The sequence below is a fragment of the Salmo salar genome, chromosome ssa05 (genome assembly GCF_905237065.1).
Source record: "Salmo salar chromosome ssa05, Ssal_v3.1, whole genome shotgun sequence".
NCBI classification, from domain to species: Eukaryota; Metazoa; Chordata; class Actinopteri; order Salmoniformes; family Salmonidae; genus Salmo; species Salmo salar.
The window spans coordinates 74,749,533-74,765,875 of NC_059446.1; the positions used below are offsets into that span (position 1 = coordinate 74,749,533).

The 16,343-nt window shown below is 43.5% G+C and overlaps 1 protein-coding gene across 4 annotated transcripts in view; it reads left to right on the plus strand.

Moving 5' to 3' along the window:
• Window positions 1–16,343, plus strand: part of lass2 (LAG1 homolog, ceramide synthase 2 (S. cerevisiae)) — a 40,239-nt gene that overhangs the window by 15,356 nt on the left and 8,540 nt on the right. For all 4 annotated transcript variants that reach the window (XM_045717691.1, NM_001140481.1, XM_045717692.1 and 1 more), the window contains 2 exon segments: window positions 3,276–3,393; window positions 3,994–4,112. In XM_045717691.1, coding sequence (XP_045573647.1) covers window positions 3,276–3,393; window positions 3,994–4,112 — 237 coding nt within the window.

A 16,343-nucleotide genomic window follows, 5' to 3' on the forward strand; every position in this document is an offset into this window, starting at 1 on the left:
TGTTTATACCTCTTCTCTTTCACCCATCTGTCGACATGTGTTTATACCTCTTCTCTTTCCCCCATCTGTCTACATGTTTATACCTCTTCTCTTTCCCCCATCTGTCTACATATTTATACCTCTTCTCTTTCCCCCATCTGTCTACATGTGTTTATACCTCTTCTCTTTCACCCATCTGTCTACATGTTTATACCTCTTCTCTTTCCCCCATCTGTCTACATGTGTTTATACCTCTTCTCTTTCACCCATCTGTCGACATGTGTTTATACCTCTTCTCTTTCCCCCCATCTGTCTACATGTGTTTATACCTCTTCTCTTTCCCCCATCTGTCTACATGTGTTTATACCTCTTCTCTTTCCCCCATCTGTCTACATGTTTATACCTCTTCTCTTTCCCCCATCTGTCTACGTGTTTATACCTCTTCTCTTTCCCCCATCTGGCAACATGTTTATACCGCTTCTCTTTCCCCCATCTGTCTACGTGTTTATACCTCTTCTCTTTCCCCCATCTGTCTGTGTTTATACCTCTTCTCTTTCACCCATCTGTCTACGTGTTTATACCTCTTCTCTTTTCCCCCATCTGTCTACATGTGTTTATACCTCTTCTCTTTCCCCCATCTGTCTACGTGTTTATACCTCTTCTCTTTCCCCCATCTGTCTGTGTTTATACCTCTTCTCTTTCCCCCATCTGTCTACATGTTTATACCTCTTCTCTTTTCCCCCATCTGTCTACATGTGTTTATACCTCTTCTCTTTCCCCCATCTGTCTACATGTTTATACCTCTTCTCTTTCACCCATCTGTCTACGTGTTTATACCTCTTCTCTTTTCCCCCATCTGTCTACATGTGTTTATACCTCTTCTCTTTCACCCATCTGTCTACGTGTTTATACCTCTTCTCTTTTCCCCCATCTGTCTACATGTGTTTATACCTCTTCTCTTTCCCCCATCTGTCTACGTGTTTATACCTCTTCTCTTTCCCCCATCTGTCTACATGTTTATACCTCTTCTCTTTCCCCCATCTGTCTACATGTGTTTATACCTCTTCTCTTTCCCCCATCTGTCTACATGTTTATACCTCTTCTCTTTCCCCCATCTGTCTACGTGTTTATACCTCTTCTCTTTCCCCCATCTGTCTACGTGTTTATACCTCTTCTCTTCCCCCCATCTGTCTACATGTGTTTATAGCTCTTCTCTTTCCCCCATCTGTCTACGTGTTTATAGCTCTTCTCTTTCCCCCATCTGTCTACATGTGTTTATACCTCTTCTCTTTCCCCCATCTGTCTACATGTGTTTATACCTCTTCTCTTTCCCCCATCTGGCAACATGTTTATACCGCTTCTCTTTCCCCCCATCTGTCTACATGTGTTTATACCTCTTATCTTTCCCCCATCTGTCTACGTGTTTATACCTCTTCTCTTTCACCCATCTGTCTACATGTGTTTATACCTCTTCTCTTTCCCCCATCTGTCTACGTGTTTATACCTCTTCTCTTTCCCCCATCTGTCTGTGTTTATACCTCTTCTCTTTTCCCCATCTGTCTACATGTGTTTATACCTCTTATCTTTCCCCCATCTGTCTACGTGTTTATACCTCTTCTCTTTCACCCATCTGTCTACATGTGTTTATACCTCTTCTCTTTCCCCCATCTGTCAACATGTTTATACCTCTTCTCTTTCCCCCATCTGTCTACATGTTTATACCTCTTCTCTTTCCCCCATCTGTCAACATGTTTATACCTCTTCTCATTCCCCCATCTGTCAACATGTTTATACCTCTTCTCTTTCCCCCATCTGTCTACATGTTTATACCTCTTCTCTTTTCCCCATCTGTCAACATGTTTATACCTCTTCTCTTTCCCCCATCTGTCAACATGTTTATACCTCTTCTCATTCCCCCATCTGTCAACATGTTTATACCTCTTCTCTTTCCCCCATCTGTCTACATGTTTATACCTCTTCTCTTTCCCCCATCTGTCTACATGTGTTTATACCTCTTCTCATTCCCCCATCTGTCTACATGTGTTTATACCTCTTCTCTTTCCCCCATCTGTCTACATGTTTATACCTCTTCTCTTTCCCCCATCTGTCTGTGTTTATACCTCTTCTCTTTCCCCCATCTGTCTACGTGTTTATACCTCTTCTCTTTCCCCTATCTGTCTACGTGTTTATACCTCTTCTCTTTCCCCCATCTGTCTACGTGTTTATACCTCTTCTCTTCCCCCCATCTGTCTACATGTGTTTATAGCTCTTCTCTTTCCCCCATCTGTCTACGTGTTTATACCTCTTCTCTTTCCCCCATCTGTCTGTGTTTATACCTCTTCTCTTTCCCCCATCTGTCAACATGTTTATACCTCTTCTCTTTCCCCCATCTGTCTACATATTTATACCTCTTCTCTTTCCCCCATCTGTCTACGTGTTTATACCTCTTCTCTTTCCCCATCTGTCTACATGTGTTTATAGCTCTTCTCTTTCCCCCATCTGTCTACATGTGTTTATACCTCTTCTCTTTCCCCCATCTGTCTACATGTGTTTATACCTCTTCTCTTTCCCCCATCTGTCTACATGTGTTTATACCTCTTCTCTTTCCCCCATCTGTCTACATGTGTTTATACCTCTTCTCTTTCCCCCATCTGTCTACATGTTTATACCTCTTCTCTTTCACCCATCTGTCTACATGTTTATACCTCTTCTCTTTCACCCATCTGTCTACATATTTATACCTCTTCTCTTTCCCCCATCTGTCTACATGTTTATACCTCTTCTCTTTCTACTCTTCTCCTGCTTTCCTATGCCTCTCCCTCTCCCCTCCCCCCTCCACATGCTCCACCCTTTTTCTCCTTCCCTCCCTCCCTCCCTCCCTCTCTCCCTCTTCCCTCTGTCCATCTTGTCCTCTCCACTAGTCTTTAATTACATTATTTTACCTTCAATCTGTAATTTAATCCCGGTATGTTTTCACTGAGTCACTCTGATCATATCTCTGCTTCCTCTTCTCCTCTGTGTCCTTTCCTTCCCTCTCTTCTCCTTTTCTCTCATATTTTTAGAACCCACCTGTATGTCGTGTGTTAAGTTAGCCATAGCAATCAATCAAGACGTAACCTTTCTCTGTCACTCTCCACTCTCTCTATCACTTTCTCTCCCTCCCTTCATACCTCTCCATCCTCCCTCATAATAATATCAAACCCACATGCTCCAATCAACTGAACAATTGTGCCCAGCAATACCATGCCCTCTCTCTCTCTCTTCCTCCCATCTCATCCCCCTCTCTGTGTGTGCAGGTTAGTGGCCACCCCACTGGCTGCTGTCATGGGGGTGAAGGAGAAAGTTCGGCTCACAGTGTCACACAACCCCACACTGGAGTCATTCTACTGTACCACAACCAAGAACCCCTCACAGGTAACACAACTAAAAAAGACTACACCAATGCACGCAAGCACAGAGGCACATGCACACAGGTACGCACGCACACACATGAACACATTAACACTACACAATTGCTTCAGATCTTAATTTGTTCAGTCTTTTGTTGCAAAAACAATTCTGCACAGCAGGAAATGCAAACTTGTAGTGTATTTCAATTTTAAAAAGGCTTCTAAAGTTTGTCATTTCAGACTTGATTTCCCCTAACAAAAAATGTATCAACCCCTAATTATAATCCATATAATAATTCACACATCCTGTTGCTGCAGAATTATTTTCCTGCTTTAGCAAACTGACTCAAATTAAGATCCTACATCTGTATACAGCACCACACAAACTGACTCAAATTAAGATCCTATATCTGTATACAGCACCACACAAACTGACTCAAATGAAGATCCTATATCTGTATACAGCACCACACAAACTGACTCAAATGAAGATCCTACATCTGTATACAGCACCACGCAAATCATTATGCTAAACTGTATCCCTTTCTACCCTTCTCTCTCTCTCTCTCTCTCTCTCCCTCCCTTTCTCTCTCCCCCTATCCCCCGCTCTCCCTCCCTCCTACAGAGTTCTATAGACAGTCTGTGTAAGCAGACAGGTTGTTCAGAGAGACAGGTGCAGAGATGGTTCAGGAGACGCAGGAACCAGGACCGACCCAGTCTACTGAAGAAGTTCAAAGAGGCCAGGTACACACACACGCACAAATACCCATATGCATACACACTCCCACACATGCACACACATACACATGCATGAACACAGGCACAAAACAAGGTAACAACACAACAGCTTCACAAACAGCTGCTCAATGCAAATCTCTCACCAACACACCCACATGCACAGACACACACACGTGCTGACATTGGCCTGTGAGCACATGTCTGAGTGTTAAAGCATGAGTCTATTTACAGAATATCTGACACTCATTATATTTCCAGCCTGGTTTTATCAAGGCTCCTCCTACCCCCCGGGCCACACACACACACATACACACACACACATACGCCGCCCGCCCCTCGCATCCCTCACCAGTCCCAGGAGACAGTTTGGCCCTATCATCAGTATCAATTTATATCCCAACAGTGTGTGTCATTGTTATTGGACTGAGATAGTGGCTGTGTTACACTAATACTGAGATCACTACATGAGACAGTGGCTGTGTTACACTAATACTGAGATTAATATCACAATCACTAGTGTAGATACAACCTGTAGTTAATATCACAATCACTAGTGTAGATACAACCTGGAGTTAATATCACAATCACTAGTGTAGATACAACCTGTAGTTAATATCACAATCACTAGTGTAGATACAACCTGTAGTTAATATCACAATCACTAGTGTAGATACAACCTGTAGTTAATATTACAATCACTAGTGTAGATAACAACCTGTAGTTAATATCACAATCACTAGTGTAGATACAACCTGTAGTTAATATCACAATCACTAGTGTAGATAACAACCTGTAGTTAATATCACAATCACTAGTGTAGATAACAACCTGTAGTTAATATCACAATCACTAGTGTAGATACAACCTGTAGTTAATATCACAATCACTAGTGTAGATAACAACCTGTAGTTAATATCACAATCACTAGTGTAGATACCAACCTGTAGTTAATATCACAATCACTAGTGTAGATACAACCTGTAGTTAATATCACAATCACTAGTGTAGATAACAACCTGTAGTTAATATCACAATCACTAGTGTAGATAACAACCTGTAGTTAATATCACAATCACTAGTGTAGATACAACCTGTAGTTAATATCACAATCACTAGTGTAGATAACAACCTGTAGTTAATATCACAATCACTAGTGTAGATACAACCTGTAGTTAATATCACAATCACTAGTGTAGATAACAACCTGTAGTTAATATCACAATCACTAGTGTAGATACCAACCTGTAGTTAATATCACAATCACTAGTGTAGATACAACCTGTAGTTAATATCACAATCACTAGTGTAGATAACAACCTGTAGTTAATATCACAATCACTAGTGTAGATAACAACCTGTAGTTAATATCACAATCACTAGTGTAGATACAACCTGTAGTTAATATCACAATCACTAGTGTAGATAACAATCTGTAGTTAATATCACAATCACTAGTGTAGATACAACCTGTAGTTAATATCACAATCACTAGTGTAGATAACAACCTGTAGTTAATATCACAATCACTAGTGTAGATACCAACCTGTAGTTAATATCACAATCACTAGTGTAGATAACAACCTGTAGTTAATATCACAATCACTAGTGTAGATACCAACCTGTAGTTAATTTCACAATCACTAGTGTAGATAACAACCTGTAGTTAATATCACAATCACTAGTGTAGATACAACCTGTAGTTAATATCACAATCACTAGTGTAGATAACAACCTGTAGTTAATATCACAATCACTCGTGTAGATAACAACCTGTAGTTAATATCACAATCACTCGTGTAGATAACAACCTGTAGTTAATATCACAATCACTAGTGTAGATACAACCTGTAGTTAATATCACAATCACTAGTGTAGATACAACCTGTAGTTAATATCACAATCACTAGTGTAGATAACAACCTGTAGTTAATATCACAATCACTAGCGTAGATACAACCTGTAGTTAATATTACAATCACTAGTGTAGATACAACCTGTAGTTAATATCACAATCACTAGTGTAGATACAACCTGTAGTTAATATCACAATCACTAGTGTAGATACAACCTGTAGTTAATATCACAATCACTAGTGTAGATACAACCTGTAGTTAATATCACAATCACTAGTGTAGATACAACCTGTAGTTAATATCACAATCACTAGTGTAGATAACAACCTGTAGTTAATATCACAATCACTAGTGTAGATACAACCTGTAGTTAATATCACAATCACTAGTGTAGATAACAACCTGTAGTTAATTTCACAATCACTAGTGTAGATACAACCTGTAGTTAATATCACAATCACTAGTGTAGATACAACCTGTAGTTAATATCACAATCACTAGTGTAGATAACAACCTGTAGTTAATATCACAATCACTAGAGGCACCATCATATCATTATGTCATTATCGTCAAATTCACACAGATGATTCTCATGAGATTATGGATGTGATTTGTATTGAGACGGTATTCTCTGTTCAGTCTGTGTGTGTGCGTGTGTATTGCGACATCCCTGTCCTGAATCAGTCTAGTGTTTCTCTTCACACAGCCTCACTGTCCCTCTCTCTCTCCCTTTGTCTCTCTGTCTCTCTGTTTCTCACACAGTGGTATCCTACTCTCTCTCAGCCTTCTCTCTCTCCTTCCACTTAATCTCTCTCTCCCTTATTCCCCTGCTGAGTGTATTATTTCTCTCTTTGTCAGGAGGTCTATGTGTAGCTGGTGTATAGGAGTCAGGCGCAGGACAGCAGATAAGAGTAAATAAACATATTTTACTCAACATATAAATAAATGCAATATAAAAACAAAGCCCACAATAACGGACCTACCTACATAGAAACAATCACTCAAAACAAACATGGGGGAACAGAGGGTTAAATAATGAACAGGTAATTGGGGGATTGAAACCAGGTGTGTAAGACAAAGACAAAACAAATGGAAAATGAAAAGTGGATTGGCGATGGCTAGAACGCCGGTGACGTCGACCGCCGAACGAACAAGGAGAGGGACCGACTTCGGCGGAAGTCGTGACAGTCTTCCTTTCTTTCACCTCCTCATATATCTGTAGTCAGCAGGTTGTTGTGTTGTACAGTACTGGAGGTCTCCATCTGTAGTCAGCAGGTTGTTGTGTTGTACAGTACTGGAGGTCTCTATCTGTAGTCAGCAGGGTGTTGTACAGTACTGCAGGTCTCTATCTGTAGTCAGCAGGTTGTTGTGTTGTACAGTACTGGAGGTCTCTATCTGTAGTCAGCAGGTTGTTGTGTTGTACAGTACTGGGGGTCTCTATCTGTAGTCAGCAGGTTGTTGTGTTGTACAGTACTGGAGGTCTCTATCTGTAGTCAGCAGGTTGTTGTGTTGTACAGTACTGCAGGTCTCTATCTGTAGTCAGCAGGGTGTTGTGTTGTACAGTACTGGAGGTCTCTATCTGTAGTCAGCAGGTTGTTGTGTTGTACAGTACTGGAGGTCTCTATCTGTAGTCAGCAGGTTGTTGTGTTGTACAGTACTGGAGGTCTCTATCTGTAGTCAGCAGGTTGTTGTGTTGTACAGTACTGCAGGTCTCTATCTGTAGTCAGCAGGTTGTTGTGTTGTACAGTACTGCAGGTCTCTATCTGTAGTCAGCAGGTTGTTGTACAGTACTGGAGGTCTCTATCTGTAGTCAGCAGGTTGTTGTGTTGTACAGTACTGGAGGTCTCTATCTGTAGTCAGCAGGGTGTTGTGTTGTACAGTACTGGAGGTCTCCATCTGTAGTCAGCAGGTTGTTGTGTTGTACAGTACTGGAGGTCTCTATCTGTAGTCAGCAGGGTGTTGTACAGTACTGGAGGTCTCTATCTGTAGTCAGCAGGGTGTTGTACAGTACTGGAGGTCTCTATCTGTAGTCAGCAGGTTGTTGTGTTGTACAGTACTGGAGGTCTCTATCTGTAGTCAGCAGGTTGTTGTGTTGTACAGTACTGGAGGTCTCTATCTGTAGTCAGCAGGGTGTTGTGTTGTACAGTACTGGAGGTCTCCATCTGTAGTCAGCAGGTTGTTGTGTTGTACAGTACTGGAGGTCTCTATCTGTAGTCAGCAGGTTGTTGTGTTGTACAGTACTGGAGGTCTCCATCTGTAGTCAGCAGGGTGTTGTACAGTACTGGAGGTCTCTATCTGTAGTCAGCAGGGTGTTGTACAGTACTGGAGGTCTCTATCTGTAGTCAGCAGGGTGTTGTACAGTACTGCAGGTCTCTATCTGTAGTCAGCAGGGTGTTGTGTTGTACAGTACTGCAGGTCTCTATCTGTAGTCAGCAGGTTGTTGTGTTGTACAGTACTGGAGGTCTATCTGTAGTCAGCAGGGTGTTGTACAGTACTGGAGGTCTCTATCTGTAGTCAGCAGGTTGTTGTGTTGTACAGTACTGGAGGTCTCTATCTGTAGTCAGCAGGTTGTTGTACAGTACTGGAGGTCTCTATCTGTAGTCAGCAGGTTGTTGTGTTGTACAGTACTGGAGGTCTCTATCTGTAGTCAGCAGGTTGTTGTTACAGTACTGGAGGTCTCTATCTGTAGTCAGCAGGTTGTTGTGTTGTACAGTACTGGAGGTCTCTATCTGTAGTCAGCAGGTTGTTGTGTTGTACAGTACTGGAGGTCTCTATCTGTAGTCAGCAGGTTGTTGTGTTGTACAGTACTGGAGGTCTCTATCTGTAGTCAGCAGGTTGTTGTACAGTACTGGAGGTCTCTATCTGTAGTCAGCAGGTTGTTGTGTTGTACAGTACTGGAGGTCTCTATCTGTAGTCAGCAGGTTGTTGTGTTGTACAGTACTGGAGGTCTCTATCTGTAGTCAGCAGGGTGTTGTACAGTACTGCAGGTCTCTATCTGTAGTCAGCAGGTTGTTGTGTTGTACAGTACTGGGGGTCTCTATCTGTAGTCAGCAGGTTGTTGTGTTGTACAGTACTGGAGGTCTCTATCTGTAGTCAGCAGGTTGTTGTGTTGTACAGTACTGGAGGTCTCTATCTGTAGTCAGCAGGTTGTTGTGTTGTACAGTACTGGAGGTCTCCATCTGTAGTCAGCAGGTTGTTGTACAGTACTGGAGGTCTCTATCTGTAGTCAGCAGGTTGTTGTACAGTACTGGAGGTCTCTATCTGTAGTCAGCAGGTTGTTGTGTTGTACTGGAAGTCTCTATCTGTAGTCAGCAGGTTGTTGTGTTGTACAGTACTGGAGGTCTCTATCTGTAGTCAGCAGGGTGTTGTACAGTACTGGAGGTCTCTATCTGTAGTCAGCAGGTTGTTGTGTTGTACAGCACTGGAGGTCTCTATCTGTAGTCAGCAGGTTGTTGTGTTGTACAGCACTGGAGGTCTCTATCTGTAGTCAGCAGGTTGTTGTGTTGTACAGTACTGGAGGTCTCTATCTGTAGTCAGCAGGTTGTTGTGTTGTACAGTACTGGAGGTCTCTATCTGTAGTCAGCAGGTTGTTGTGTTGTACAGTACTGGAGGTCTCTATCTGTAGTCAGCAGGGTGTTGTGTTGTACAGTACTGGAGGTCTCTATCTGTAGTCAGCAGGTTGTTGTGTTGTACAGTACTGGAGGTCTCTATCTGTAGTCAGCAGGGTGTTGTGTTGTACAGTACTGGAGGTCTCTATCTGTAGTCAGCAGGTTGTTGTGTTGTACAGTACTGGAGGTCTCTATCTGTAGTCAGCAGGTTGTTGTACAGTACTGGAGGTCTCTATCTGTAGTCAGCAGGTTGTTGTGTTGTACAGTACTGGAGGTCTCTATCTGTAGTCAGCAGGTTGTTGTACAGTACTGGAGGTCTCTATCTGTCGTCAGCAGGTTGTTGTGTTGTACAGTACTGGAGGTCTCTATCTGTAGTCAGCAGGTTGTTGTGTTGTACAGCACTGGAGGTCTCTATCTGTAGTCAGCAGGGTGTTGTGTTGTACAGTACTGGAGGTCTCTATCTGTAGTCAGCAGGTTGTTGTGTTGTACAGTACTGGAGGTCTCTATCTGTAGTCAGCAGGTTGTTGTGTTGTACAGTACTGGAGGTCTCCATCTGTAGTCAGCAGGTTGTTGTGTTGTACAGTACTGGAGGTCTCTATCTGTAGTCAGCAGGTTGTTGTACAGTACTGGAGGTCTCTATCTGTAGTCAGCAGGTTGTTGTGTTGTACAGTACTGGAGGTCTCTATCTGTAGTCAGCAGGTTGTTGTGTTGTACAGTACTGGAGGTCTCTATCTGTAGTCAGCAGGGTGTTGTACAGTACTGGAGGTCTCTATCTGTAGTCAGCAGGTTGTTGTGTTGTACAGCACTGGAGGTCTCTATCTGTAGTCAGCAGGTTGTTGTGTTGTACAGCACTGGAGGTCTCTATCTGTAGTCAGCAGGGTGTTGTGTTGTACAGTACTGGAGGTCTCTATCTGTAGTCAGCAGGGTGTTGTGTTGTACAGTACTGGAGGTCTCTATCTGTAGTCAGCAGGTTGTTGTGTTGTACAGTACTGGAGGTCTCTATCTGTAGTCAGCAGGTTGTTGTGTTGTACAGTACTGGAGGTCTCTATCTGTAGTCAGCAGGTTGTTGTGTTGTACAGTACTGGAGGTCTCTATCTGTAGTCAGCAGGTTGTTGTGTTTACAGTACTGGAGGTCTCTATCTGTAGTCAGCAGGTTGTTGTGTTGTACAGTACTGGAGGTCTCTATCTGTAGTCAGCAGGTTGTTGTGTTGACAGTACTGGAGGTCTCTATCTGTCGTCAGCAGGTTGTTGTGTTGTACAGTACTGGAGGTCTCTATCTGTAGTCAGCAGGTTGTTGTGTTGTACAGCACTGGAGGTCTCTATCTGTAGTCAGCAGGGTGTTGTGTTGTACAGTACTGGAGGTCTCTATCTGTAGTCAGCAGGTTGTTGTGTTGTACAGTACTGGAGGTCTCTATCTGTAGTCAGCAGGTTGTTGTGTTGTACAGTACTGGAGGTCTCTATCTGTAGACAGCAGGGTGTTGTGTTGTACAGTACTGGAGGTCTCTATCTGTAGTCAGCAGGTTGTTGTGTTGTACAGTACTGGAGGTCTCTATCTGTAGTCAGCAGGTTGTTGTGTTGTACAGTACTGGAGGTCTCTATCTGTAGTCAGCAGGTTGTTGTGTTGTACAGTACTGGAGGTCTCTATCTGTAGTCAGCAGGTTGTTGTACAGTACTGGAGGTCTCTATCTGTAGTCAGCAGGTTGTTGTACAGTACTGGAGGTCTCTATCTGTAGTCAGCAGGTTGTTGTGTTGTACAGTACTGGAGGTCTCTATCTGTAGTCAGCAGGTTGTTGTGTTGTACAGTACTGGAGGTCTCTATCTGTAGTCAGCAGGTTGTTGTGTTGTACAGTACTGGAGGTCTCTATCTGTAGTCAGCAGGTTGTTGTTTACAGTACTGGAGGTCTCTATCTGTAGTCAGCAGGTTGTTGTGTTGTACAGTACTGGAGGTCTCTATCTGTAGTCAGCAGGTTGTTGTTTTACAGTACTGGAGGTCTCTATCTGTAGTCAGCAGGTTGTTGTGTTGTACAGTACTGGAGGTCTCTATCTGTAGTCAGCAGGTTGTTGTGTTGTACAGTACTGGAGGTCTCTATCTGTAGTCAGCAGGTTGTTGTGTTGTACAGTACTGGAGGTCTCTATCTGTAGTCAGCAGGTTGTTGTGTTGTACAGTACTGGAGGTCTCTATCTGTAGTCAGCAGGTTGTTGTGTTGTACAGTACTGGAGGTCTCTATCTGTAGTCAGCAGGTTGTTGTGTTGTACAGTACTGGAGGTCTCTATCTGTAGTCAGCAGGTTGTTGTACAGTACTGGAGGTCTCTATCTGTAGTCAGCAGGTTGTTGTACAGTACTGGAGGTCTCTATCTGTAGTCAGCAGGTTGTTGTACAGTACTGGAGGTCTCTATCTGTAGTCAGCAGGTTGTTGTGTTGTACAGTACTGGAGGTCTCTATCTGTAGTCAGCAGGGTGTTGTGTTGTACAGTACTGGAGGTCTCTATCTGTAGTCAGCAGGTTGTTGTACAGTACTGGAGGTCTCTATCTGTAGTCAGCAGGTTGTTGTGTTGTACAGTACTGGAGGTCTCTATCTGTAGTCAGCAGGTGTGTTGTACAGTACTGGAGGTCTCTATCTGTAGTCAGCAGGTTGTTGTGTTGTACAGTACTGGAGGTCTCTATCTGTAGTCAGCAGGGTGTTGTACAGTACTGGAGGGCTCTATCTGTAGTCAGCAGGGTGTTGTACAGTACTGCAGGTCTCTATCTGTAGTCAGCAGGTTGTTGTGTTGTACAGTACTGGAGGTCTCTATCTGTAGTCAGCAGGGTGTTGTACAGTACTGGAGGTCTCTATCTGTAGTCAGCAGGTTGTTGTGTTGTACAGTACTGGAGGTCTCTATCTGTAGTCAGCAGGTTGTTGTACAGTACTGGAGGTCTCTATCTGTAGTCAGCAGGTTGTTGTGTTGTACAGTACTGGAGGTCTCTATCTGTAGTCAGCAGGTTGTTGTGTTGTACAGTACTGGAGGTCTCTATCTGTAGTCAGCAGGGTGTTGTGTTGTACAGTACTGGAGGTCTCTATCTGTAGTCAGCAGGTTGTTGTACAGTACTGGAGGTCTCTATCTGTAGTCAGCAGGTTGTTGTGTTGTACAGTACTGGAGGTCTCTATCTGTAGTCAGCAGGTTGTTGTGTTGTACAGTACTGGAGGTCTCTATCTGTAGTCAGCAGGTTGTTGTGTTGTACAGTACTGGAGGTCTCTATCTGTAGTCAGCAGGTTGTTGTGTTGTACAGTACTGGAGGTCTCTATCTGTAGTCAGCAGGTTGTTGTGTTGTACAGTACTGGAGGTCTCTATCTGTAGTCAGCAGGTTGTTGTGTTGTACAGTACTGGAGGTCTCTATCTGTAGTCAGCAGGTTGTTGTGTTGTACAGTACTGGAGGTCTCTATCTGTAGTCAGCAGGTTGTTGTGTTGACAGTACTGGAGGTCTCTATCTGTAGTCAGCAGGTTGTTGTGTTGTACAGTACTGGAGGTCTCTATCTGTAGTCAGCAGGTTGTTGTGTTGTACAGTACTGGAGGTCTCTATCTGTAGTCAGCAGGTTGTTGTACAGTACTGGAGGTCTCTATCTGTAGTCAGCAGGTTGTTGTGTTGTACAGTACTGCAGGTCTCTATCTGTAGTCAGCAGGTTGTTGTGTTGTACAGTACTGCAGGTCTCTATCTGTAGTCAGCAGGTTGTTGTGTTGTACAGTACTGGAGGTCTCTATCTGTAGTCAGCAGGTTGTTGTGTTGTACAGTACTGGAGGTCTCTATCTGTAGTCAGCAGGGTGTTGTGTTGTACAGTACTGGAGGTCTCTATCTGTAGTCAGCAGGTTGTTGTGTTGTACAGTACTGCAGGTCTCTATCTGTAGTCAGCAGGTTGTTGTGTTGTACAGTACTGCAGGTCTCTATCTGTAGTCAGCAGGTTGTTGTGTTGTACAGTACTGCAGGTCTCTATCTGTAGTCAGCAGGTTGTTGTGTTGTACAGTACTGGAGGTCTCTATCTGTAGTCAGCAGGTTGTTGTGTTGTACAGTACTGGAGGTCTCTATCTGTAGTCAGCAGGTTGTTGTGTTGTACAGTACTGGAGGTCTCTATCTGTAGTCAGCAGGTTGTTGTGTTGTACAGTACTGGGGGTCTCTATCTGTAGTCAGCAGGTTGTTGTGTTGTACAGTACTGGAGGTCTCTATCTGTAGTCAGCAGGTTGTTGTACAGTACTGGAGGTCTCTATCTGTAGTCAGCAGGTTGTTGTGTTGTACAGTACTGGAGGTCTCTATCTGTAGTCAGCAGGTTGTTGTACAGTACTGGAGGTCTCTATCTGTAGTCAGCAGGTTGTTGTGTTGTACAGTACTGGAGGTCTCTATCTGTCGTCAGCAGGTTGTTGTGTTGTACAGTACTGGAGGTCTCTATCTGTAGTCAGCAGGTTGTTGTGTTGTACAGTACTGGAGGTCTCTATCTGTAGTCAGCAGGGTGTTGTACAGTACTGCAGGTCTCTATCTGTAGTCAGCAGGTTGTTGTGTTGTACAGTACTGGAGGTCTCTATCTGTAGTCAGCAGGTTGTTGTGTTGTACAGTACTGGGGGTCTCTATCTGTAGTCAGCAGGTTGTTGTGTTGTACAGTACTGGAGGTCTCTATCTGTAGTCAGCAGGTTGTTGTGTTGTACAGTACTGCAGGTCTCTATCTGTAGTCAGCAGGTTGTTGTGTTGTACAGTACTGCAGGTCTCTATCTGTAGTCAGCAGGTTGTTGTGTTGTACAGTACTGGAGGTCTCTATCTGTAGTCAGCAGGTTGTTGTGTTGTACAGTACTGGAGGTCTCTATCTGTAGTCAGCAGGGTGTTGTACAGTACTGGAGGTCTCTATCTGTAGTCAGCAGGTTGTTGTGTTGTACAGTACTGGAGGTCTCTATCTGTAGTCAGCAGGTTGTTGTGTTGTACAGTACTGGAGGTCTCTATCTGTAGTCAGCAGGTTGTTGTGTTGTACAGTACTGGAGGTCTCTATCTGTAGTCAGCAGGTTGTTGTGTTGTACAGTACTGGAGGTCTCTATCTGTAGTCAGCAGGGTGTTGTACAGTACTGCAGGTCTCTATCTGTAGTCAGCAGGTTGTTGTGTTGTACAGTACTGGAGGTCTCTATCTGTAGTCAGCAGGTTGTTGTGTTGTACAGTACTGGAGGTCTCTATCTGTAGTCAGCAGGTTGTTGTGTTGTACAGTACTGGAGGTCTCTATCTGTAGTCAGCAGGTTGTTGTGTTGTACAGTACTGGAGGTCTCTATCTGTAGTCAGCAGGTTGTTGTGACAGTACTGGAGGTCTCTATCTGTAGTCAGCAGGTTGTTGTGTTGTACAGTACTGGAGGTCTCTATCTGTAGTCAGCAGGTTGTTGTGTTGTACAGTACTGGAGGTCTCTATCTGTAGTCAGCAGGTTGTTGTGTTGTACAGTACTGGAGGTCTCTATCTGTAGTCAGCAGGGTGTTGTGTTGTACAGTACTGGAGGTCTCTATCTGTAGTCAGCAGGTTGTTGTGTTGTACAGTACTGGAGGTCTCTATCTGTAGTCAGCAGGTTGTTGTACAGTACTGGAGGTCTCTATCTGTAGTCAGCAGGTTGTTGTGTTGTACAGTACTGGAGGTCTCTATCTGTAGTCAGCAGGTTGTTGTGTTGTACAGTACTGGAGGTCTCTATCTGTAGTCAGCAGGTTGTTGTGTTGTACAGTACTGCAGGTCTCTATCTGTAGTCAGCAGGTTGTTGTGTTGTACAGTACTGCAGGTCTCTATCTGTAGTCAGCAGGTTGTTGTGTTGTACAGTACTGGAGGTCTCTATCTGTAGTCAGCAGGTTGTTGTGTTGTACAGTACTGGAGGTCTCTATCTGTAGTCAGCAGGTTGTTGTGTTGTACAGTACTGGGGGTCTCTATCTGTAGTCAGCAGGGTGTTGTGTTGTACAGTACTGGAGGTCTCTATCTGTAGTCAGCAGGTTGTTGTGTTGTACAGTACTGTGTGACAGGACTGAACTGGGAGGCTACTGTATGACTGTTCCCATTGTATGCTGGGAAGTTTGCAAGGGACTGTTCCACTACCATTTAGCAGAATGTGTGTATGTTCTCTTTACTGTACATATACAGTGCATTCAGAAAGTATTCAGACCCCTTCACTTTTGACAATTTTTTTTACATTACAGCCTTATTCTAAAATGTATTACATATATTTTTTCCCTCATCAATCTACATACAATCCCCATAATGACAAAGTGAAAACAGGTTTTTAGAAATTTGTGCAAATGTATTAAAAATAAAAAACTGAAATACTTTATTTACAGTATTCAGGCCATTTGTTATGAGATTTGAAATTGAGCTCTGGTTCATCCTTTTTCCATTGATCATCCTTGATGTTTCTACAAGTTGATTAGAGTCCACATTTAGTCAAATGTATTGATTGGACATAATTTGGAAAGGCACACACCTGTCTAGATAAGGTCCCACAGTTGACAGTGCATGTCAGAGCAAAAACCAAGCCATGAGGTCGAAGGAATTGTCCATAGAGCTCCGAGACAGGATTGTGTTGGGGCACAGATCTGGGAAGGGTATCAAAAAATGTCTGCAGCATTGAAGGTCCTCAAGAACACAGTGGCCTCCATCATTCTTAAATTAACTAAGTTTGGAACCAGCAAGACTCTTCCTAGAGCTGGCCGCCCGGCCAAACTGAGCAATCAGGGGAGAAGGGCCTTGGTCAGGGAGGTGACCAAGAACCCGATGGTCACTCTATGGGAGAACCTTCCAGAAA